Genomic DNA, 26,696 nt, shown 5'->3' on the forward strand with positions numbered 1-26,696 from the left:
CCAAATACTGCAGCAGTCGGTCACTCAAATTGGCTGCCGTTACTTGTGTCGTGTCGAGCAGGATTGTGAGCAGCAGCTGTCCGCTCATCTGCCGGTGGAAGCAGTTACCGCAGGCAGGGACTCTGAATATACGGCGCAAGGCTTTTATGTTGAGTCAACAGGCGAATAATAAGGTTGTGTAGGTTGAGGGGATACGAATCATCCCAGGGAAGACGGCAAAATGACAGCGATTGAAACGCAAGTTCAGTACCACAGTTCTTACACGATGACTGCAACTGAGGAATACATGAACCAAGAGGATGACTGGGATAGAGACCTGCTCCTGGACCCGGCCTGGGAAAAGCAGCAGCGGAAGGTAAAACTGTCCCTCGTGCCCCCATACGTTTCCTCATACAGGTGTACCTAAAAGTGGATGGTACTCAAAGTCAGATAAAACAATACAATAGGATAAATAAAGTTTAAAAAACGGAGAAATTAAAGCGCTCTTGAAGATAGTCAGTGCTTGATGTTTTATAACATTGTAGCCTACTTGTATTATCCAGAACTTTAATGGATGAAAAGCAGATTGTATTGGGCTGTCACTTTAAGAATCTTTATGAAATTAAATCCAAAACGATAAAATATTGTATATACACATATTTGTATGTATTGTGTCACGTACCCAATACTTATACAATTTAGTTGCCTTTAACAGGAATAAAAACGAGGCTGTGAGGAATAAAGGCACAGCCCCTTCAATTAGATTGGCTGTTGTTAAAAATTTAGCTGACAAAAAACTCTCCAGAAATGTCAGTTAATAATAATAATAAATAAAAAGTGTGATCTAGGGTCAAAAATAAAATATGGCTACTCTGAATAAGGCCTATATCTTAAATGGCCAGACATTATTAACAAGTGTGTTAACTACAGGCAACTCCATAAATTCCAGGTTAATCGCTTGTTAAGGTGACACTCTCTAAAATGATTTATTTAGTGACTTATTTGGTTAGAAAATAACTAGTTTAGATGGGAATGGTGAACATAAAAAAATTCTGTTCATAAATGGTAAACTAACATTCTAAATATAAATAAGATTATTCCAAGAAATAATAAATAAATAAAACCGGTGGACACATGATTCTTCACATTGCTTAAAGCTGCCAAGAATGTAGAGCTGGCTGGACTGCAAAACCTGCTTGTACATTACATTAGACATAACTAGACTGAAGTGACAGGAGCAGGTGATGGTCAATAAATGAAGCAACAGTGTGTGTGTGTGTGAGAGAAAGAGAGAGAGGAGAATGGAGGAAGTGGTAAAGCAGCACTGCTACCCTCTGAGCCGCAAATAGAGTCAAGAACTAAAAATACAGAACCTTCTCCAACCAAGTCATGTCCCCTTAACCCATTAATCCACGCATCTTTTGACAGCAGTTAAATGACTGGTAATACATGATTGGAGGTGTTTATTTATAAGTACGAATTTGACATGACGCCACGGCAGATCATTTATATCACCTTGGGCGCACATACCTGAGTGCACTCACGCAAAATTAGGTGTGCAAGTTTTACCTTGGTAGGCTAGACCCAAGCCAAAGGAATCTAAAATAACTGTGTAGTAGTATAACAGTTAAGTAACACACACACACACATTATATATATATATATATATATATATATCTCAAAAATTACAAAAGCAATAATTTATACATACAAAATTTAAGCTCATCAATCATTTGATTTTTGAGAGAAAATGTGTAATATCTAACATTCAGTAGGGTGAGTAAAATGTCAACATCATGTCAACACCTTAATATTATAATCTGTATTTTTACTGTGACCCCAAGTCAGTTTTGGGTAAACTACTCAAAGTAATTCACTACAAATTACTAATTACTGCTCTTAAATTCTGATCAGATTACTGACTTTACAGATTACTTCATCAAAAAAGTTATCACATTACTAATTACTTTTACTTTTGAAAACTCACAGAAAAGTTTTTGTTTTTTTGCTCAAGGAATTCAAAATAATTTCTATATTTCCTCTGTTCATTATTTCGTTTGGTGGCACTTCACCTTCAGCTGTCACAAAACAAATATATTAATGTAATTCATGTTTTAAGTCTATTTTACATATACATTATTTTAGAGAATGTAAGGTAATCAAAAGTAGTTAAATCAGTAACTAATCTGATTACAAGAATCTGAAATGTAATATGCTATACTACTTTTTGTACTAAAAGTAATTAGATTACACTCAACATCACCCAGGTAGACTAACAACAATGTTTGAAAGTGAGAAAATAAGCCTGTTTATATGCACAACAATATGCTGATAATCAGGGTTGGGCGGTAACGAAATACATGTAACGAGATTATGTATTTAAAATACAAATTATAAGTAACTGTATTCCACTACAGTTACAATTTAAATCATTGGTAATTAGAATACAGTTACATTCAAAAAGTATTTTGATTACTGAAGAGATTACTTTGCATTTTATTGTCATTTGTTTCATTTATTATTTAGTCCTTTCAAATGGAAAACATTTATACATATAAATGATGCGATCCAAAGTGCATTTGAACAGCGGTGAAACACTTTCTTATGATGTGTTACATTCATATGAGCAGACAGAGGAGTACGTTTGAAGTAAGTTTGAAGCAGAAGAAATAGAAATAAACCTTGTGTAAATTGTCAGCTTTACACTAAGCTAAAATACTATTTCTAGCCATTTTACATGCACGTTACCAGGCACGATCATATTTTTTTATCAAGAAAATTCACGTTGGATCATAATTTCTTTTTTCTAGTAAGACCTTTGATATTAGAGCAAAAATCGTATTCTTGATAATAATTGTTTTATAATAATATTAAAAAATATCTACAAATCCTTAAAACAAGATAAATTTGATTTGTTTTAGAAACAACACTGCATAAGATATTTAGATTTTTCAGAGAATGTATTTTTAACATTTTTAATAATTACATTTTACAGCATGTAATCTGTAGTGGGATACATTTAAAAAGTAAGCCTCCCAACCTTCCTGATAATTCCCAAAAATCAGTTTATTAAAAAAAAAAAAAAAAAAATGGATAAAGAAAAATGCACTTGCATAAGAAATAAGTTATTCTCTGTTTTTGACGTCAAAATTGTGAAGAGGCATGCGCATAGCATTTCCGTACTTTGGATAAGCCAGTTAGAATGCCAGTAAAGGTGTTTACATGCAATACAAAATCAGGGTAATGGGCAAAAATCTCCCCGTATCGATCAGTTTATTCTTAAGCCATTTATGACCTTACGCTGAAAATGGAAAGCTGTTTAATGCATTTACATAACCACACCCTGTGTTGGCTTAATAAGCATAAGAACGTGCATGTGAAAGCGCTCATTGTTGGCATATCACAGTTGTGATATAAAGCATCTGTATTGCAAGGGAAGCCTGCAAAGTTGATCAGAAAGTTTTATGATAAAGACGAGAGGTTCTGAGACTCTGGGCATTTGTTTAATGGTATCATTATTGAGTCATTTCAGTTTTATTTTAACATTTCCCAGCTCCCACACCTCACAGGGGTCCCATTCTACACTCCTTGCCTGTAAAGTTATCAATCTGAGCTATGGTGAATATACGCAGAGCCTCATCCAATTACCTCCATCAGCTACATGCTAAATGTTGCTGTGAACTAGTTAACATGATGGCTTACAACGCTTCATGACAACTGTTCTTGTGGCATTTATAATTTATAAATGTGTAAATTATAATGCTCCTAGCACTTTGCTCTTGAGTTTGTACAAGATGTACTTTGTAAAATGCAGAAGCTTTCATCCCTTTTGCATTTTTGCGGAAATGTTTAAATAAAGTTGTGTGTAAACAACTTATCATCTGGTAATTATATCCAAAGATTATTTCTCCAAATTTTCCCTTTAAGTCAAATGTCAAACATTGGTTTGAACAAGTTTTGATCTTACAAAATGCACACAAATCATGTCATCAAATTACTAAAATCAAACTTATTTCATGGGATGACACTTGTAGATTGTCCTTCAAATCAAATAAGTCAGAGGAAGACCAACACAATTTATAAGTATTTCTTTATTCTGGAAGGGAATCAAAATGCCTTCCTGCAGAACCTGAAGGTGTGGACTTCGGATAGGTGCGCACATTCTTCTGCAACCCAGTAGGGGTGTGTAGATAGAGCAAGGGGGTGGAGGTGGGAATTAGGGATGAAGAAAGTCATGAGTACGATCGGATGGCAGCTTCCATTCCAGAAGAGGTGTCCTTTTATGGGAGCTTCTATAAACTACCTAATGAAAGCATGTGGGTGGGGGGAGGGTAGTCTGCTCTAAGCTCCATGGCCAGGTTAGGCAGGTAAGTTTATTTCAAGATAAGGCTGGATTTGGCTTTTATGGCCATTTAAATGAAACGGGCGATCACCGAATGGCGCAATAATAATTACAAATCATGAGGTTCAAATGGTCTATCCACTGAATTGAGAGGTTCTTTCTGACTCCAGCAATCAACAGATAGACTAGAACTAGACTGTGCCTTCTATGCACTTTGGGCTTCTCCATACAATCTCAGTGTTACAACATATATATATATATATAATCAAAATGCAATTTAATTATCTTAGGTTGCTTTGTGTGTCCACCATTTATTGCATCACAAAATTACAGCTAAATGATTGCTCAAAATGAAATCCACCCTTCACTTTCTCACAGCTAAGACATAATTATTTGCTCTGGTATAAAAATGTGGTTTCCATCAGTAACTATGATATGTTTTAGCATGGTATGTAGCTATGGAAGTCTAGTTTCTTGCAACAGGGAGTCTGAAAGTGTAAATTATTTTTCGCCCGTTCTGTCCACACAGCTCGTCGTCAATCAGAAGGCTGAAATGTTTCATGAAACAAGGAATGTGAGCATTTGACATATTTATCCTTCGTTCTGGCCAAAATGAAGAAAGCATCCATGTATCCTGTCAGTGTCACTTTACTGTATGGTCAGGGTAGAAAAATGGCTTGTAAAGAATTGCAGTTCTGTTATTTGTGTTGGTAATAATAGTTTACTGCTGAAAGACTAGCTTGCACCTGAAAAACAAATTATACCTGTTGGATAATTTGACATCAGACTAGATTCATGAAAACTGAAAAAGTAGCTTTTATTTTAATAATGAAGTAATTTGCCCTACAGTGCTATTATAACATCTTTTATGGACTTTTGGTGTGTAGAATTAGCTTTTTAACAGTAGGAATGTAGATATGATCCCTAAATAATACCCACATAAGTTACTTTACATACCTGAGTATGTGGTACATGTCACCAAAGGTTTTTTTAGGAAAGTCCCCTGAAATAGATTGAGTAGGTGAAACAGATTTGCTGTGAAAGCTTTATTACATTTGGACTGAACACTGAAAACCCTAATAAGTTGATACCGTAACACTTTACAATAAGGTTCCATTCGTTAACATTAGTTACCATTAGGTGTCATGAACAAACAAATAAAAATATACTTTTTATAACATTTATTAATCTTTGTTAATGTTAGTTAATAAAAATACAATTGTTCATTATTAGTTCATGTTAGTTCATAGTGCATTAACAAATGTTAACATATACAACTTTTGATTTTAAAAATCTATATGTTGTAACTAACATTAACCAAGATTAGTAAATGCTTAAGTATTGTTTAGTTCATGTTAACTAATGTTGTTAACTAATGTTAACAAATGGAACCTTATTGTAGTGTTACCGTTGACTCTCCTCATTTGATTGAGTAAACTCTTTCCCTCCACTGAACTGAGTAATGGCATCTACAAAACTTATGTAATTAAGTTCAATTAACTTGGTGTTTATATAGAATTAACTATTTAGGTTATGTTAACTAGATGTCAGTAGACTGAACACAGATTTGCATTTTAAATATTTTAGTTCCTACTGCTGTTAATCATTTTAATTGAATTGATTCACTTTTAGATCAAACAATAGCACAGCTCAAATAAAGATCATAACTGATTCTAGGTCAGTCATTAAATAAATGTAATTCTCCAAACTGCACATGCACAAAGAGAATTAGTCAACAGGTTCCAAGTTGATCTAATGGTGACATCACACGAAACAACTATTTGCAACAAACCAACATAAATAATACTACAAAAGAGCAAAAACCTCTATAAATTCGTAATTACAACTATTTAAATGTCCCCATAACTGGGGGGCCTGGGTACCTCAGCGAGTAAAAACGCTGGCTACCACCCCTGGAGTCTTGAATTCGAATCCAGGGCGTGCTGAGCGAATCCAGCCAGGTCTCCTAAGCAACCAAATTGGCCTGGTTGCTAGAGAGGGTTTAGTTACACGGGGTAACCTCCTCATGGTTGCCATAATGTGGTTCTTGCTCTCAGTGGGGTGTGTGGTGAGTTGTGCGTGGATGCCGCAGAGAATAGCTTGAAACCGCCACATGCGCTAGGTCTCCGCGGTAACGCGCTCAACAAGCCACGTGATAAGATGCGCGGATTGACGGTCTTAGATGCGGAGGCAACTGAGATTCATCCTCTGCCACCCGCATTGAGGCGAGTCACTACACCACCACGAGGACCTAGAGTGCATTGGGAATTGGGCATTCCAAATTGAGGAGAAAAAGGGGAGAAAAAATATTGCCCCCATAACTTCCCTTTGACCAAGGAAACATAATTAAATAATTCAAGCACAAAGCGTTATGGGTTTTCCCCATAGCCTCAATTTTGTACTCAAAAGTTTTGAGTTATTAACACTTAAACTCTTAAGTCTATGGATTTATAAGTTAAATTAACTTAAATATTTGAGTTATGAGCCCAAAACCTGACATTTCAAGCAATACTTAAGACAACTTTATATTTATACAGTGAAGGCTTAGAAGTATTATATGCCATGAATTTAGGGTGGTGTCAACAAACACTAAGTTATGTTTCACCTGTGGCTGCACTAAATTCCTCATGATACAGTACAAGAGGATGCGTGATTCAGTGGAATGTGGTTGTGTTCTGTAAAGTGCACATGGTCTGGCAGTAGTTTTTAGTCAGCTGATAAGAAAAAGGCTATAGCCTAACACATGATTCTTGTCACAAAAATTGTTTTTCCTTATGGGTAAAATATTTCAATACACACTTTTATGTGCCTGAAGCATATGTTGTTGTTGTTTATTTAATTATTGTTCACAATCTACTATTACAGTTCAACTTGTATAGTAAAGCTTATTTTTAAGTGTAATTACCAGGGCAACCTCAGAAGGTGCTGTTGTGTTCATCATAACTGAAATAATTATACAAACATAATAAATAGAAGATATCTCTTCTCTCAGTTGTATAAAATGTGATTTTTGCTCTGTGGTCCTTCAATTTACAAAATGTACAATAGTTTGTAATAGTTGCAAAATTAAGAATTGTAGCTGATAACTACATGATCACAAGTCATTAAATGTGACCTTGAATGATGTAATCCTGGTAAAAAATAAAGAATTCTGTGTCACTCCCTACAACATGATTTTTTAAAAGTTTTTAATTTTTTTTAATGTAAATTTTTTTTATTGATTCTTACAATAAATAAAGAAAAGCAAAACATATATACACTGCCGTTCAAAAGTTTGGGGTCACTTGACTGAAATGTTTCTCATGATCTTAAGGTGTATGCTTTTTTGATCTGAAGGTGTATGCTTAAATGTTTGAAATTAGTTTTGTAGACAAAAATATAATTGTGCCAACAAATTAATTTATTTCATTACAAAAAAAAAAAGAAAATAAAAAATTATATATAAAAAAAAACATTTTTGAAATGGCTGACTTGGACCGAATAATAAAGAAAAGCAGCCAATAAGTGCCCAACATAGATGGGAACTCCTTTAATACTGTTTAAAAAGCATCCCAGAGTGAGAAAATGCCAAGAGTACATTTCTGCAAATTCTAGGCAATGGGTGGCTACTTTGAAGATGCTAAAATATAATATAGTTTTGAATTATTTTGGCTTTTTTTTAGCCACAACATAATTTCCTGTTCCATTTCTGTTATTCCATAGTTTTGATGACTTTACTATTATTCTAAAATGAGAAAAAAAATAAAAATAATAGAATAAAGAATGAGTAAATGACCCCAAACTTTTGAACAGCAGTGTACATAGAATCAACATTTAAACCCCACAACCACCCCTCCCCCTCACAATACCCAACCCCGCCCTGACCCCCAACAAACATCCCTGTGGTCACACATGAGTATATGCACACACACACACAAAAAAGCAAACAAACACACAAACAAAAAAAATATATGTAAAATAATCATACACATTTAAAACTATACTACTCTCACCACTGCCCCAACCTGAGAACCCTCCAAAAACTCCAAATAGTTGCCCCATTTCCCAACAAACAAATCCAAGTTACCCCATCTTCCAAATGACACCTCCTCAAAAGCCGCCACCCTCCCCATTTCAGTGCACCACTCCCGAAACAGGGGCACTCCAGCTGACCTCCAACCCCTCAAAATAATCTGCCTGGCAATCATCACACTGGTCAGAACCCAACTCTCTATGTGTCTATTCCCCACATCGATGACCGCCCCATTGCCCAAAACACAGAGTCTGGGGCAAAACGAATCCCGAGTGCCCAACATGTCACACACAAAACTCTGAACTTTCAACCAGAATTCCCGGATCTCAACACACCACCAAAAAACATGGGCCGTGTCTCCATCCTCCGATTGGCATCGCCAGCAGGTGGGTGTGTCTTTAAGACCAAGCCTGTACAATCTAGAGGGGGTCCAATAAAATCTATGTAAAATCTTGAATTGTATAAGGCACACCCTTGTATCTCTAGATGCAGACTTGATGTTTCTTAGAATCCTAGCCCACACTCCCTCCTCCAATACCAAGTTAAAATCTTTCTCCCATAATCTCTTGATAGAAGTTAAAGCTTCATCCCCCAGACTCTGAATTAGCAGGGAGTAATACACTGATGCCTCATGACCTTTTCCAAATGCAGTAATCACCATTCCCAGAGTATCTGCCATTTTAGGGGGGTGTATGGTACTCCCAAAAAAAGCACAGAGCAGGTGGCGCAGCTGTAAATACCTATAAAACTGAGATCTGGGAATCCCAATATGTTGAACCAAATATTAACCTCCCACACAATCCACTCTGATCAGCAGAAAGGGGACTTATTAATATATCATTTTGGGTTCTGCCATATGCTCGAGGCAAACTTTAAATAAATGTCTGAATTAAACACTCTGGACACTTTTGTCTATACCGTGTGCAAATGCGAGATAACAGGGTGTAACTTAACTTCTCCGGTTAGTTTGATAGAAAGGCTTTGCAATGGTGAAATAGGGGCAAGAACTTCCTGTTCAATACAAAACCAGGGAGGATCTCTTTTAGATGGAAGTGACCAGTGAGCCAAATGTCTGAGACAGAATGCATAATAATCTTGGGTAGGCCTAGCCCACCTTTGTCAATCAGCCTATGTAACTTGTTGAAATGTAATCTGGGACGCTTACCATTCCAAATGAAGGACTTCGCTATGTTATCAAATTGCTTGAAATAAGAGAGGGGGACATCTACAGGGAGAGATTGTAGCAGGTAGTTACATTTTGGAATACAATTAATTTTAATAACATTAACCTTCCCAATCATAGATAAATGTAATGAAGCCCACCTGCCCACATCGCTCGAAAACCTTTTTATTAAGGGATCAAAATTAACTCTAACTAAATCAGACAAATTTGCTGGGAATAAAATGCCCAATACTTAATGCCCTGTTGGGGCCACTGGAAGGCGCTCGGCTGAAAATCTGTTTCTGGGCAGTACGCTGTCAGAGACAAAGCTTCGGATTTAGACTAATTGACTCAGTATCCTGAGAACTTAGAAAAGGAATTAATAATTCTGTGGAGGCAAGGCATAGATCTAGAAGGGTCGGAGACAAATAATAAAATATCATCTGCATAAAGCAGAAGCTTATGCGCCACACCTCCTGCCATCACCCCTGGAAAATCATCCTCCTTTCTTATCGCAGCTGCTAATGGTTCCAGGGCAAGACAGAACAATAATGGGGAAAGAGGGCAACCCTGCCGGGTGCCCCTATGCAGAGTAAAATAATCTGAAATGAATCAATTTTTGTACCGCTGCTACCAGGTGTCTATAAAGTAACTTAATCCATCCAATAAACGTACTCCCAAACCCGTACATTTCCAAAATCTTAAAAAGATAATCCCATTCTACCATATCAAACACCTTTTCGGCATCAAGTGAGATGGCAGCGACCGAAGTCTGATCATTCGCCACTGACCACATGATATTGATGAAATGCCTAATGTTATCAGAAGAGCTGCGGCCCCGAATAAACCCCACCTGATCTATATGTATAAGAGATGTCATAACTTAATCGATTAGCCAAAATTTTTGACAATATTTTAATGTCTAGATGGATCAGGGAAATTGGATGGTAACTCTTACACTCACTTGGATCGTTGTCCTTTTTAAGAATCAGACTGATCCGGGCTTACGTCATGGTTGGCAGAAGCTTTCCATTCCTTAATGGTTTTGTATAAACTTCTAGCAAAAGTGGAGCCAATTCTGTAGCATAAGATCTAAAAAACTCAGCGGCAAAGCCATCTGGCCCCAGAGCCTTGCCTGTAGGCAAGGCCTTAATTACCTCGCCAAGCTCCTCCAAGGTTATCTCAGAATCAAGAGAATTTTTTTGCTCAGTCATCAATTTAGGGAGCTCTAATGATTCCACAAAGTTTCTAGTATCTTCATCAGTAGATGAAGATGTGGAACTATAGAGATCAAGATAGGATTCTTTAAAAGAATTATTAATATCAATGGCCGATGTAAAAATTTCACCACCAGCAGATTTCATTGAGGGATTGGTAGAAAAAGACTCTCTCTGCTTTATATATCTAGCCAGAGGCTTCCCTGCTTTGTCCTCCGACTAAAAGTATGACTGTCTTGCCCTGAATAGCTAAAACTCCACCTTCCATGACAGAATAGTATTATATCTGTATTTCAATCGGGTCAATTCTCTGAGGCCATCAGACGACATTCGGCGCTTCAGCTCTACCTTGGCACTTTTAATATTCCCTTCCAACTCCATGAGTTCTCGTGCTTTGGATTTGTTGATGAAAGAGGCGTACTGTATGATCCGACCCCTAAGAATCGCCTTAAGTGCCTCCCAAGCCATGCCCACAGAGGATACTGAGGACCAGTTGGTCTCAATATACATTGATTTCAGCCTTTAACATTTGTTGGAATTCAGGATTTTGCAAAAGGGATACATTAAAACACCAACTATATGATTTTTCTTTCTCCATATGTGACAACACCTCTAAACTCACCGGGGTGTGATCTGAGACTAAGATGTTTCCAACTGAGCAGTCAACAACAGATGAAATGAGGGACTTAGATATAAAAAATAAATAAATAAATCTATTCTAGAATAAATCTTATGGACTGATGAAATTAATGTATAGTCCCTACCAGATGGGTTCAAAAGTCTCCAAATATCTGTAAGACCAAGATTTTTACACATCCAATTGTAAAAATCTTGGTCTTACCCAATTTTGCTTCACCATGATCAAGGACTGAGTCCATCAACAGATTAAAGTCTCCTCCCAATATTATATCATGAGGGGTGCCAGCAGCTTGCATCATCCCTTCAAGATCTATAAAAAAGCCCTGATCATCAGCGTTAGGTGCGTAACTGTTAGCCAAAATCAACCTTTGCACCTGAATTTCTGCTAAAACAATAATAACTCTTCCTAATTTGTCTTTACTCTGTTTGAGACATTTGAATTGTAGATGTTTACGTGTCAACATAATGACTCCCCTGCTCTTTCCAGCACTAAAGAAAACATGCCCACCCCATATCTTTCAAAATTTTTCAGCTTCCTGTGGGGAAAGATGTGTTTCTTGAAGAAAAAGTATATCATATTTCTTTCGTTTAAGAAAATAAATAACCTTCCTTCTTTTTATGGGGTGCCCCAACCCATTCACATTCCACATGGAGAGAGACAATCCACTCATATTAACATTTGACATTTTGATGTATTAGAAAAATAGATCGTGTCAAAAACAAAATTATAAAGACCACATTCCAACATTAGTGCAACAATCAAACCCCAAACTTCTCCCCAGAACCAAACAAACAGAAAAAAGAAAAACCTGCTCATTAACCCCATGCACGACAGCGGCAACTGGTGTCCATCCCTCTAAACCCAAACAGTCCACGTACGCCTATGAGAGCCCCCGTGACAACTTTGCCATCGGATTGCTCAAGTCCGGGGTTTCTATAAAAATTTTGTGATACAGAATTACATAACAGAAGAAAATTTCAGCCAATAGGCAGAATAAACACAAAGATGTAGATTCATCCACATAACTGTCCCGAAGGTGTGTTCCTCCACAAAGCAAGCTTCAGCCGCTAGTGGAACCAGCACACTCACACACACACACACACAAAAGCCTTTCAATTTCCTCAGGCAGTCAAATGAATGTTCAGTGAGCCAGCTGTTACATGAGTGCAGTAGATGACCTAATCCCTCCAATGTCCTGCATCAAACTCCAGCCGCTAGGCGGAACCAGCACAAAAAGAAACAAAAAAGGCACCCAGTTTCCTCGGACGGTCAAGTGAATGTTCAGTGAGTCAGGCCCACTTGGCTGCAACACGAGCAACACACAAAGTCGTACTCATTCCATTGACTTTATGAAGGACAATGCTTGTTGGAGACATGTAAATACTTTGTGGCCATCCTTAGCATTTATTCTCAACCTGGCCAAGAACATCAGTGCAGAAGCGACCCTACGTTGATGCAGGAGTTTCTTGCATTCCTTGAATCTATCAAGTTTCTCTCTTGTCAAATTCGCAAAGATCTATTTTCAGTCTTAGAAAACCTTTCTGTCATAGCACTATAGAGTACAGCTGTGGTCTATCAGAAAATATTGCTGAGTGGCTTTGCATGGTTGACAGGAATGGTTAAAGAGATGATGTAACTGGAGTGTCGTTGGAGTGCAAGTCTAAAAAGCTGCCTGAGTGACAGGGGAAATGTTTGCTGTAGTCATCATACTTTTTTTTTTATCTTATACATAATTTTTTTTATCTTAACTAATATTAGAACCAGATGAGCAAGATTCAGCATGAAGTATTTAATTCACATAATCTAGATCACTGTAAAAAAAAAAAAAAAAAAAAAAAAATTTGCTGCCTTAAATTAAGTTTGTTGTACTATTTCAACCACTTTGAATTTAATTACAGATGAAGAAAATTGAGTTGAAACTCTGTAAACTCATAAAATTGAGTAGAATTCACAGATGTTACTGTGATAAGTTAAATGGACAGAAACAAAGAAGTAGTTTAAAAAAATATTTACAGAAACATAGAAGTATATATTTTGAAAGACACAAATGATTTATGGTTTATGGACACCTTTTGACAAAATAATTGCTCATTCACTTATTTTCAGATTTGATGCTGTTTAAATGACAGATTGATGAAGTTTTACATGTATTGCTTAATTTTTTTAACAACTGTCCTTTTAACTCAATTTTATGAGTTTACAGAGTTTCAACTCGATTTTCTTCATCCATAATTAAATTCAAAGTGGTTGAAATAGTACAATGAACTTAATTTAAATATGTAAAATATTAATTGGCGAAAAGAGTAATGTGCTCACCATTTGGTTTAACTTGTTTTAAAAAAAAATGTGAATCAGTTATTAAAGATTTGGGAAATTACCAATGCTAAAGCTATTAGCATGTGAAAAAAAAATATGAAAACCATTCTTGACATGCCAAATTATTTCTGTACAACCAACCTGTTGCTTACCTAAATATTTATACCCCCATTTCCAATTTAGTGATTTCAAGGATGTCCAAGAAAAATGTTTCATATTCCTAGTGACGGATCTGTGTGGTCACTAAGATAATTGTCTATTTTCACTACTCGAAACTCATGCACTATGTCATTCAGCCTATTTGGCTCTTACTTAAAATAACACACAACTAAGTTTACTGCTTTCATTTATTATTGGAAGTTCAATGAGGGTTTTTATAAAATAAGTGGCCCAACACTTGGGAAGCATTTTCTCTTGCTGTAGTGTTTTGAATGCCTGTTTCGGGAATGCTGTGCTCTCAGCTGTCTGCTGGTGTCTCATGGCTCCCCGAAATAGCCTCCTTCACTCCCCCTCACCTCATCTTCTTTACTCCCCCTCCCATGGGACATAGGCTAATTTTGGTGATTTTGGCAGAGGTGGGTGATTTGAAGGGTGGCCACCTGCTGCAAAAGAGTCTCCTCTTCCAGCCTTACATCAAATTACGTTGGGCCTTGGCATTCTTCAGTCACCTTACTCGCTCTCTGTGCCCTTCTCTCTTATGCTGGGGCTCCCAGTGAGGCCTGTACATTAAATGTTACTTATAAATCCAATGTGTAGTGCAGGGTCAGAAATTAACGAGGGGTTAGAGCAAAAAAAAACCTAGATAGGTAAAATGTGGGGGTGAAAAAAAATGGCCCATAGTGAATTCCTCTATTTTGTTATTTTATTTTACATTTTACATATTTAATAATATTCTATTCTAAGCCTAAGCCTGATCTTTGCATTATTTACAGTTACATTTGTATTTGATGTTGATTTTACCAGATGCTTTTTTTTTTGTCATGAACAGATAGTTTTTGAAGTTGTAAAATAAAAAGATATATGCAACAAAAAGATTTTGCAAACATCCCTGCCTGGGTACACTGAATCCCTGTGACTGCATTGCTTTACATCTAGCATTGTTTAGTTTCCTTTTTTATGAAGCCCTTGTCTTGGCTATATATGTGTAACATGCTATTAATAAGCAAGTTCTTACTCAGATGAGATTTACTCCTGATAACATGCTTATTTCTTTGTTCTCAGACATTCACCGCCTGGTGCAACTCTCACCTGCGTAAGGCAGGGACACAGATCGAGAACATTGAGGAAGACTTCAGGAATGGACTCAAACTCATGCTGCTGCTGGAGGTTATCTCAGGTAAACATCTCTTTGGCTAAATAGTTGAAACTATCTGTCAACATAATGGTATTCTCAGCACTTCAGATGTCAGTATTCAGTTCCTTTTCATATAGCTCAATTAGTAGTAGTGCCAAGTTAATGGGTTTGATTCCCAGAGGACGCATGTACAAATAAAATGTATACCTTGCTTTGGACAAATAAATATCTGCCAAATGAATAAATGTAATGGAAACACCCCATAAAATGGCTTGAAGTTTGTGCTCAGACATTTGTAGAATTGTAGAAACCATCTGGAAATTATAGAAACAATGTACCAAGTTGAGAACTTTCTTGTTTCTAAATGTAGCCAATGTTTAAATGTAGCAATTAAAGGGATAGTTCACCCAAAAATGAAAATTCTCTTATCATTTACACATCCTCATGCCGTCCCAGATGTCTATGACTTTCTTCTGCTGAACACAAACGAAGATTTTTAGAAGAATATCTCAGCTCTGTAGGTCCATACAATGCAAAGTGAATGGTGGCCAGAACTTTGAAGCTCTAAAAGCACATAAAGGCAGCATGAAAGTAATCCATATAACTCCAGTGGTTAAATCCATATCTTCAGAAGCTATATCAATCTACAGTTTCACTTTCACATTGGTCTTCTTTTGTTTTTGGCGATTCACATTCTTCATGTATTTCGCCACCTACTGGGCAGGGAAGAGAATTTATAATAAAAAATAACTTAAATATTTATCTGTTTCTCACCCACACCAATCACATCACTTCTAAAGACGGATGCAACCACTAGAGTCTTATAGATTACTTTTATGCTGCCTTTATGTGCTTTTTGGATCTTCAGAGTTCTGGCCACCATTCACTTTCATTGTATGGACCTACAGAGCTGAAATAACCTTCTAAAAATCTCTGTTTGTGTTCAGCAAGAAGAAAGTCAGGGTGAGTAAGTGATGAGAGAATTTTCACGAGTATTTATTTATAAGTCCAAACTGATTGGTCAATGCTGACTGGTATTAACTACAATAAATAATCAAAAGTAAATATGCATATCAATAACTGTTTTTTGTTCTGATATCAGGTGAGAGGCTCCCTAAGCCAGACAAAGGCAAAATGCGTTTCCACAAGATCGCCAATGTAAACAAGGCCCTGGACTTCATCAGCAGCAAGGGAGTCAAGCTGGTCTCTATCGGAGCTGAGGGTAAGGCCTGGACTCCCTTCCATCCTCTGTTTCTCTGACATAATCACCATAAGACACTCTATTCTTGTACTTATACAAAAACATCTGAAAACCACTCTCTATCTGTCACCTGGTGCTCTGCTTTGTCTGATTGCTCTTTGGTCCATTGCAGAGATTGTGGATGGCAATGTGAAAATGACCCTTGGTATGATCTGGACCATCATCCTGCGTTTTGCAATCCAGGACATTTCAGTGGAGGGTGAGGAACTCAATATTTTACACATTAACAGCGCTACCTCTGCAGATTTGTGTTTATTTAGGATGAAAGTTTGAAGGGTAAGGTACAAGGTCACAGATGCTGCTCGACATCAGTAGTTCGTTACTTTGTAATGAGTGAAAATGATGTCTACTGACCTGTTCCTTACAGAGACCTCTGCTAAGGAGGGCTTACTGCTGTGGTGTCAGAGGAAGACTGCCCCCTACCGGAATGTGAATGTGCAGAACTTCCACATCAGGTGAGTTCTGCTTACCTCATGTTGACAATGGGAGAGAATGTGTAGCACGTGTGCTAAATTTCACCATCTCTTTCTCTGTTCAGCTGATCATGGCTCTTGTCCTTGTGTTAGCGGCCACATGCGTACATTATGTCTGTTAAATTCACATTACCCATCATGCTTCTAAATTCTTCCATAGAGCCTCTGCACAGTTCTCATCTTTGTGTTAATCATTCCCGCAATTCTTTTCTTGTTCTCTCCCTGTGTTCTTCCCTCGTTCGTGGTCTGTGTCTTAGTTGGAAGGATGGCCTGGCTCTTTGTGCCCTCATCCACAGACACAGACCTGACCTCATCGACTACTCCAAGCTACGCAAGGTGCCATCACCCCCTTTCAATCATCCTGCACCTCTGCCTGCCCTTTTGTTTATTTAGCTATCTGTCCATTACCCTACTTATTCACCTTAATGTCAATAAAAACTAACAATGTCTTCATAAACTTGTTGGTTACTGACTAACTTTGTCTCTGTTGCTCTGAATGCCTTGTTTATTTCTTTGGAAAGTGGAGAGCTGGAATAACATATCCCTTTTTTTTCTCTACAAGTGGAGAAAAAGGTGTTGATGGTTTGTCTGTTTTATTTGCCAGTAATGGAAGAAATCAATAGGAGTTTGCTTATATCTTATTTTTCTTAAAGTATAACAAGTCATAATAAAGGATTCATTTTATCATTTAAAATCCAGATTATTACCAACCCACTAACAAAAAAGTACAAAAAAAGTATCAGTATTACCATGGGTTTGTGGACATTTACTATGGTAATACCACGCTATTTTGGACATCTACCAATGCCATCATGTAAATACCATGGGCCATGAATATGGTAATCATTCAGTCCCATGGTAAATATCAAAGTAAATGGTATTACCATCTGATACCACTACAGTATTTTTTGTAAGGTTGTTTAATTTATCTAAAACATTCTCTAAAACATTTCCAGTCTTTTTGATGTCACTAATATTCTGTAGTGTATAAAATGGCATGTCACACCTAAAGATGTTGGTTATGAAGTGTATGAGTATGAACTGTGCTTTTATGAATGGTTAACAAGAAACACCATTTTTTTTTTTTTTTTTTTTTTTTTTTTTTTACTATTCAGAAGAGTTTCTGTAACAATGAATCTTTGTCTGCCCTTGCAGGATGACCCCATTGGCAACCTCAACACTGCTTTTGAAGTGGCAGAAAAGTATCTTGACATCCCTAAAATGCTTGATGCAGATGGTATGTCTCAATGGAGGACAAATCTTATGTGATTTCATTTTCAAAAATGTAGAGGCAGCACAATAAATGTAACATCATTTTTTATCCTGTTCGAAATGCTGAAAACAGCGAGATGTGGCACAATGGTCAAAGACGTTCATCTAGCGCATGTTTACATAGTAAATAAATTGAAAAACAGCGCAGATGGATGCAAAACGCATTTGGTGTGAACAGTCTCTAAAACTGTCTTATGAATTGTTTAACCCTTAAATGCATGTGAATTTCACCAAACACTCTTACATATTCAAACACAGCATGTATATCTATCACAAATGGATCTTGAAAATGCCCAGATAGTGTACATTTAAAAAAAAAAATCAAGACAATTAGAAAATAATAATAATAAATATATTTTGATACATTTTGATGTTTTAGTTTTTATATATCAAAAAGAATGCAACAAATCAGGACAAATCTAGAACAGTATTTATTACTTTCACACTGAAATTTCATGAGACGCAACTGGCTGTCAAACACATATTGAGCTACACATAACACATAAGATACACATAAGCTTACATATGTATTTTCTCAGGGACTTATTGAGTCTAAATAGATGCACAAATTCAGTAGTACACCCAAATGACAACAGTCATATAATACTGTTCATGTGTCTTACTTGCTATAGTTTACTTTCATGTTGTTTCTTTATCAAAATAGCAGTCAAATTAAATTAAGTCAATCACTGACACATCAGCACCACCTTGAGTAAGAAGAAGCATGTATAATATGTATGTGTACATGCAAATAGCAGACTGATAACTCACCAGTGTTGCACAGAAAATCACTGTGATATAGTAGTCATTTGCATGAATATAGGACTCATTTCTCTTGTAATAAACGAAGAAATAGATTTCCTATGATAGTAAATATATATACAGTGCATCCGGAAAGTATTCACAATGCTTCACTTTTTCCACATTTTGTTATGTTACAGCCTTATTCCAAAATGGATTAAATTCATTATTTTCCTCAAAATTCTACTAACAATACCCCATAATGACAGCGTGAAAGAAGTTTGTTTGAAATCTTTGCAAATTTATTAAAAATAAAAAAAAATTAAAAAAAATCACATACATAAGTATTCACAGCCTTTTTCCATGACACTCAAAATTGAGCTCAGGTGCATCCTGTTTCCACTGATCATCCTTGAGATGTTTCTACAACTTGATTGGAGTCCACCTGTGGTAAATTCAGTTGATTGGACATGATTTGGAAAGGCACACACCTGTCTATATGGTCCCACAGTTAACAGTGCATGTCAGAGCACAAACCAAGCCATGAAGTCCAAGGAATTGTCTGTAGACCTCCGAGACAGGATTATATCAAGGCACAGATCTGGGGAAGGGTACAGAAACATTTCTGCAGCATTGAAATTCCCAGTGAGCACAGTGGCCTCCATCATCCGTAAATGGAAGAAGTTTGGAACCACCAGGACTCTTCCTAGAGCTGGCCGCCCGGCCAAACTGAGCGATCGGGGGAGAAGGGCCTTAGTCAGGGAGGTGACCAAGAACCCGATGGTCACTCTGACAGAGCTCCAGCGTTTCTCTGTAGAGAGAGGAGAACCTTCCAGAAGAACACCCATCTCTGCAGCACTCCACCGATCAGGCCTGTATGGTAGAGTGGCCAGACGGAAGCCACCTCAGTAAAAGGCACATGACAGCCCGCCTGGAGTTTGCCAAAAGGCACCTGAAGGACTCTCAGACCATGAGAAACAAAGATTGAACACTTTGGTCTGAATGGCAAGCGTCATGTCTGGAGGAAACCAGGCACCGCTCATCACCTGGCCAATACCATCCCTACAGTGAAGCATGGTGGTGGCAGCATCATGCTGTGGAGATGTTTTTCAGCGGCAGGAACTGGGAGACTAGTCAGGATCGAGGGAAAGATGAATGCAGCAATTTACATTCTTGAGACATCCTTGATGAAAACCTGCTCCAGAGCGCTATGGACCTCAGACTGGGGTGAAGGTTCATCTTCCAACAGGACAATGACCCTAAGCACACAGCTAAGATAACAAAGGAGTGGCTACGGGACAACTCTGTGAATGTCCTTGAGTGGCCCAGCCAGAGCCCAGACTTGAACCCGACTGAACATCTCTGGAGAGATCTGAAAATGGCTGTGCACCGACGCTCCCCATCCAACCTGATGGAGCTTGAGAGGTCCTGCAAAGAAGAATGGGTGAAACTGCCCAAAAATAGGTGTGCCAAGTTTGTAGCATCATACTCAAAAGGACTTGTGGCTGTAATTGGTGCCAAAGGTACTTCAACAAAGTATTGAGCAAAGGCTGTGAATACTTATGTACATGTGATTTTTTTATTTATTATTTATTTATTTTTTTAATAAATTTGCAAAGATTTCAAACAAACTTCTTTCACGTTGCCATTATTTATATATATATAAAATGCAAGCCATTATAAAAAAAAATTTTTTTGCAATTATGGGAATTTGTGTATGTGTGTGTTACACTATTTATAAGTGAACTATTTAGGAATCCTAAAGAGGTGTGGGCACAACTTAATAAAAAATGGATGAGGCACAGGGGTTGGAATGAGGTCACAGGTCACTAAAGACACGAGGTTTGCATTTAAGGGTTAATGGATATGTTTTTTCCATGTTAGATATTGTGAACACTCCAAAACCTGATGAGAAGGCCATCATGACCTATGTGTCCTGCTTCTACCATGCCTTTGCTGGTGCAGAGCAGGTAAGTGAGAACTTCTGGTTTGATCATCTGAATAACAAGGAGAGTCTCTCCTTTTAGAATGTAATTGCCCACCTTGTTTCCCCTTTGTAATCAGTTACACTGTCCTCCAGGCTGAGACAGCAGCTAACAGGATCTGCAAAGTGCTAGCAGTGAACCAGGAGAATGAGAAGCTGATGGAAGAATATGAGAAACTGGCCAGTGAGGTGAAAACTCTCCGTCAAATTCTCTGTTAGATTGCCATAATTTTATTATTGATTAGTTTGGACCATCAAGATGTATATGCTTTCTTTTTCTCTTCTGCTCAGCTTCTGCAATGGATCCAAAGGACCATCCCCTGGCTGGAGAACCGTGTGGCTGAGCAGACCATGCACGCCATGCAGCAAAAGCTTGAGGATTTCAGGGACTACCGTCGTGTGCATAAGCCTCCCAAGGTTCAGGAGAAGTGCCAACTGGAGATCAACTTCAATACCCTACAGACCAAGCTGAGGCTCAGCAACAGGCCTGCATTCATGCCCTCTGAGGGCAAAATGGTTTCAGTATGTGTTCCTTTATTTCTCGCCCCACATACTAAAGCAAAATTGAAGGATGGAAATTCTAGCTTAAGCAGTTACATTTGTGTTAACAAGTGACAATAAAAGAGGCTGTAATTCAATATGACCTCCCCTTCTGTAGGACATTGCCAATGCTTGGAAAGGTCTAGAGCAGGTAGAGAAAGGCTATGAGGAGTGGCTGCTTACAGAGATCCGTCGTCTGGAGAGACTGGACCACCTGGCTGAGAAGTTTAAGCAGAAGTCTTCCTTGCATGAATCATGGACCTCAGGTATTAAGCAGAACTTCACTGACCTCATAGACTGCGTTTACACCTTGTATTATGGTGCGTTTTAGGTGATCCGATCACAAGTGAACAGCGCTAAATACAGGTTTGAATGGGTTCACTCAAACACATACAAAGGTAACCAAAAACACATGAGACCACACCACATCGACAGTAGTGAATCGCTGCTTATTCACCTGTCAATCAACAGCTGTGCTAAAACAAGAAATTTACTTGTTGGTTTCAAATGGTAATGCACCCTGCAATCGACCTAATTCTGCTGATTAACACACAAGCGACATTCCCCATCAGACATTTTTGCATCAGTTAGAATCAATCATCTTACCCTTTGGCGCTACCAATTGCAAAATGTGCAAGCAACCTCCGAGACGTGGGCTTTGGCCCCATAGAAACTAGGAAGTAGTCATGTTCATCTAAACAATGATGAGTGTGATTTGTAGGTGGCATTATCCCTCTAAAACAAATTTTTTTCTTCCTCTGATGGTTAGGTTTAGGGTTAGGGTTGGGGTTTGGGGGGGGGCGGGCAATAAAATATTAATTCCTGTTGACTGAATTACATAATTTAAAACTTAAAATACATCTTGGTTTTGGTGCCACTGTGTTGACATTTCACCCAGAAACACCCAGAGATCACACAGGCCCATACGTTTAACAACACTTCCAGCTTTGGCCATTGGGGGCAGTGGTTAAAACTTCAGTAAGCACAGACTGATTTTAGCAGCAGAACTTTCGACCTAATATAGCAGAATTCCCAGTACCCCAATTTTTCTGTGCGTTTTTTTCTTTTTTGAGCTTTAAATATCATGCAGTAACACATTGACGTAGTGAGTGAGTGAGTGATGTATGCAGAAATTCAGAGACCCCTTAAAATCTTAACACAAGTGGTTACAGGAGATGCATTTTAGCTACTAGGTGTAAACAGTGATGTGTCTCACCTGACCACTTCTGACCACCCAAACAGATCTTTATATCTGGTGTAAACAGAGCCATGGTCAGGCATGTTTAATTCCAGGTGTGTTAAGAAACTTGTCTGAGAGTTAAAACTGCAAGTAACATATTCATTCTGGTTTGTAATGCTCCCCACAGGAAAGGAGTTGCTGCTGTCTCAGAAGGACTATGAGTCGGCCTCTCTGATGGAGATCCGTGCAATGATGAGGAAACACGAGGCCTTTGAGAGTGACCTGGCTGCTCACCAGGACAGAGTCGAGCAGATTGCTGCCATTGCACAGGAACTCAAGTAAGAGAGATACACCTCAACCCCCTTTGAAATGACGTGTTCTTACAGAGTTTTGTATCTGGCATTTAAGTTTAATGTTGATAAAGATGTTCTGTTCTTTAGTGAACTAGACTATTATGATGCTGCCACCATCAACACCCGTTGCCAGGGCATCTGTGACCAGTGGGACAACCTGGGCACCCTGACCCAGAAAAGGAGAGAATCGTTGGAGGTACATAGATGATAAAACTGACCTCTTGGGTATTATGGTATACACCCATCCTCCCTAATTATGTAAATCTGCCCTTGAAATGAGAAAGTAATGTAGATTCTCCATCCAGAAGCATTAACCCAGCACACACAGAATGTTCCCCTAATGTTAGTGTATGGTTCCCATTTTGTTATTTTTGGGAACCAATTTATAAAGTTCTAGGAATATACTTTTAAGGTTTTATTTTTTTCAAGCCATAAACTAATGTTCCCAGAACATCGCAGGGAAGTTTTTATGTGAGATCCTATTAAGAACTTAAACAGAACCTTATCAAATGGATTTTTAGGTTTTAATTTTCATAACTAAAAACTAACCTCCCAGAGTGTTACAGTGATGATTGTGTGTGACAACCTAATAAGATCTTATACAGAATGTTATCTAAAGTTTTTTTTTTTTTTTTTTTTTTTTTTTTTTAATATATAACTTTAAACAAACCTTTCCAGAATGTTGCATTGAGGTAGAATTAAATAGAAATGCTGATCAATAATATCGAGACTCTTTTGCAAGCTTAGGCAATGATGAGCAGTAAGAATAGCATAGACTTCACAGTAGATTGAGGATGTGGACTTGTTGTAATTTCTGACTTTGTTTTGCTGCAGCGTGTGGAGAAGCTTTGGGAGACAATTGACCAGTTGTACCTTGAATTTTCCAAGAGGGCAGCACCCTTCAACAACTGGATGGATGGAGCTATGGAAGATCTTCAAGACATGTTCATTGTGCACAGCATTGAGGAGATCCAGGTAAAAGACAAACACTGAATGCTTAAATGAGTTATCATCTCTCTTTTCACAGAAAATTACATTGTGTAACAGAGCTTCTCTTTTCATTCTGTTATTGGAGAAGAACTTTGATAGAACATTATGTGTGATGTAGTTCTCTCAGAACTGTTTTATATTTTTTATCTACTTACAGTACCCTTTCTTTCATTCCTTTTTCTTTTCTCATTACCTGCTGTTGTCAACTTCTGCCCTAAGAGTTTGATCACAGCCCATGACCAGTTCAAGGCCACCCTGCCAGAGGCTGATAAAGAGCGTATGGCCATCATGGGCATTCATAATGAGATCCTGAAGATTGCTCAGACATACGGGATCAAGGTGATGGGCGAGAACCCCTATACTGTCCTCTCTCCTCAGGATATTAGCAACAAATGGGAAGCTGTGAGTATTTCACAGTCACAATCATTTCAGCAAGCAGCAAATAATCAGCAAGCAAATAATGGCATAATGTTATAGGTTCTGAATGGAGGAATGTGCTTTCTTCTCAACTACCAGGTGAAGCAACTGGTTCCAATGCGTGACCAGATGTTGCAGGAGGAAGTGGCCAGGCAGCAATCCAATGAGAGACTGAGGCGCCAGTTCGCTGCTCAGGCCAACATCATCGGACCCTGGATTCAGACCAAGATGGAGGTGTCTTACCATGCACCTAACTTCATAACCCCAAGATCACTTCATTTGAAATGGCATTTAAACTGACCACTTTATTAGGAAGATCTGTATACCTATGTATTAATGCAATTATCTAATCAGCCAATCATGTGGGAGCAGTGCAGTGTATAAAATCATGTAGATATGGGTCAGGAGCTTTGGTTAATGTTCGCATCAACCATCAGAATGGGGGAAAAATTTGATCTCAGTGATTTCAACCGTGGCATGATTGTTGGTGACAGACAGGCTGGTTTGAGTATTTCTGTAACTGCTGATCTCCTGGGATTTTTACACACAACAGTCTCTAAAGTTTACTCAGAATGGTGTATATAAAAATTTACATCTGTGATAATCTTACTCAATTCTGTGATGTCAACAGGAGATCAGCCATGTGTCAATTGACATTTCTGGTTCCCTAGAGGAACAGATGAGCAATCTGAAGACATATGAACAGAACATCATTAATTACAAATCAAACATTGACAAACTGGAAGGAGACCACCAGCTCAGCCAGGAGGGACTTATCTTTGACAACAAGCACACCAACTACACCATGGAGGTATGAACACCTGCAAATGCCGAACTGATTGGTCAGATATTTTGTGTACCAGTAAGGGAACTGCATGCTGGTTAAGCTGGTCTTTTTAAAAGGAATGTTTCCTGTTTCTGTTTATGTCTGTTTTAGCACATTCGTGTGGGCTGGGAGCAGCTCCTCACCACTATCGCCCGCACTATCAATGAGGTTGAGAACCAGATCCTGACCCGTGATGCCAAGGGCATCAGCCAAGAGCAGCTGAACGAGTTCAGAGCCTCCTTCAACCACTTCGACAGGGTGCGCAATACATGGGGGCCTTTTCAGTTTCTTCTTCAAATAATCAGTTTCAAATAAAAGCTATTGTATATTCAAAATTGTTTAAAATAGGCCATTTGAAAGCACCTTTTTCTTGTATTTGCAGAAGAGGAATGGCATGATGGATCCTGATGACTTCCGTGCTTGTCTGATCTCTATGGGTTATGATCTGGTGAGTGCTGTCACTCCTGGTGCTTTATCAATGAGTTTGACTGCCTTTGCATTCTTTGTCGCTTTACAATAATCCAGAAACTCCTCACAAAATCAATGTTTGGAATTCAAACCTTTTATAATTCCATTCTTCACTTAGGGTGAGGTTGAATTTGCACGCATTATGACCCTGGTGGACGCCAACAACACAGGAGTGGTCACTTTCCAGGCCTTTATTGACTTCATGACCAGGGAGACAGCAGAAACAGACACTGCAGAACAGGTCATGGCCTCCTTCAAGATCCTCGCCTCTGACAAGGTGAAATCAACCTCCAACACCTCATGAAAAATCCAAACCAAAGCTCTGTACATTTATACAAACAAGAACCAACAGAAGAGCCTACATGCTTTAGGAGAATCTTCTAAATATGGCTCCAGTTGTCTAAGTGCCTATTTTTAAATGTTAAATATTCTATTCTGACCACTTGCTATGTTTTGCAGTCATACATCACAGTGGAGGAGCTAAGGAGGGAGTTGCCCCCAGAACAGGCAGAATACTGTATAAGCCGCATGACTAAGTACATGGAGAGTGATGCCCCTCCAGGTGCCCTTGACTACATCTCATTCTCCAGCGCCCTGTATGGAGAGAGCGACTTGTAGAGCCCTTCTTGTCATATCCACCACCCACCACATCCCCTCCACCTAACCCCCCACCCTCTCATGAAACCTTTAATCATCTAACTTCAAGAACAATGTCTGACTTAATGGACGGCTTTTCTGCAGTGGTTTGGGCCTATGTATTAAGTCTTGTTATGTGTTCACCACCAGTAAATAACCAGTGGTGAGTGAATACACCCAATCAGTTGCTTTCTGATCCTTGTCAGTGATCCGTCCTCTATGTTGTGGGAAGTTGTCTTACAAGCCAAAAGGGACTGAAGAGTCAAAGAACCTCATGACAGAAAATCATTCTTCACAATGGTGCTGTTAATGAGAGACACACCTGCTCTCCCTTTATACAAATGGCTTATGTTTTGGAGGAAGAAAAAAATAAATTATCCTAAATAACCTGATGTTGTTTTGACCATTTATATTTGTGTGTGATTGTGTGAAATGTACACAGAAATTTAAATTTTTAGACATTTTCCTTCCCCATTGAAGTTTGGCTTAAAGGGATGAAAATGGTCTTACCATTTACTCACCAACATGCCATTGCAGATGTGTATGACATTCTTTCTTCTGCTGAACACAAAGACTTTTAGAAGAATATCTCA

At 38.2% G+C, this 26,696-nt stretch overlaps 1 protein-coding gene across 1 annotated transcript; it reads left to right on the forward strand.

Moving 5' to 3' along the window:
* Nucleotides 1-25: 25 nt before the first annotated feature.
* Nucleotides 26-26,490, forward strand: LOC127428693 (alpha-actinin-3-like). The gene is made up of 21 exons (XM_051677226.1): nt 26-355; nt 14,890-15,004; nt 16,065-16,184; nt 16,336-16,422; nt 16,591-16,678; nt 16,954-17,032; nt 17,852-17,933; nt 20,594-20,679; nt 20,790-20,882; nt 20,985-21,215; nt 21,352-21,499; nt 22,601-22,751; nt 22,854-22,962; nt 23,601-23,741; nt 23,976-24,158; nt 24,273-24,407; nt 24,805-24,984; nt 25,111-25,257; nt 25,382-25,447; nt 25,586-25,744; nt 25,927-26,490. The coding sequence occupies exons 1-21, from the start codon at nt 221-223 to the stop codon at nt 26,083-26,085; spliced, it is 2,694 nt and encodes an 897-aa protein (XP_051533186.1). The 5' UTR covers nt 26-220; the 3' UTR covers nt 26,086-26,490.
* The last annotated feature ends 206 nt before the right edge of the window (nt 26,491-26,696 follow it).

Source organism: Myxocyprinus asiaticus, chromosome 38, assembly GCF_019703515.2.
Source record: "Myxocyprinus asiaticus isolate MX2 ecotype Aquarium Trade chromosome 38, UBuf_Myxa_2, whole genome shotgun sequence".
In the NCBI taxonomy this organism is placed as follows: Eukaryota; Metazoa; Chordata; class Actinopteri; order Cypriniformes; family Catostomidae; genus Myxocyprinus; species Myxocyprinus asiaticus.

Excerpts from the sequence above, each read along its gene's own strand:
- LOC127428693 (XM_051677226.1), top strand. The coding sequence starts at position 221 with ATGACAGCGATTGAAACGCAAGTTCAGTACCACAGTTCTTACACGATG. Across the intron at positions 20,883-20,984 it reads ATGAGAAACTGGCCAGTGAG|CTTCTGCAATGGATCCAAAG; the intron begins GTGAAAACTCTC and ends TCTTCTGCTCAG. Across the intron at positions 22,752-22,853 it reads GCCATTGCACAGGAACTCAA|TGAACTAGACTATTATGATG; the intron begins GTAAGAGAGATA and ends TCTGTTCTTTAG.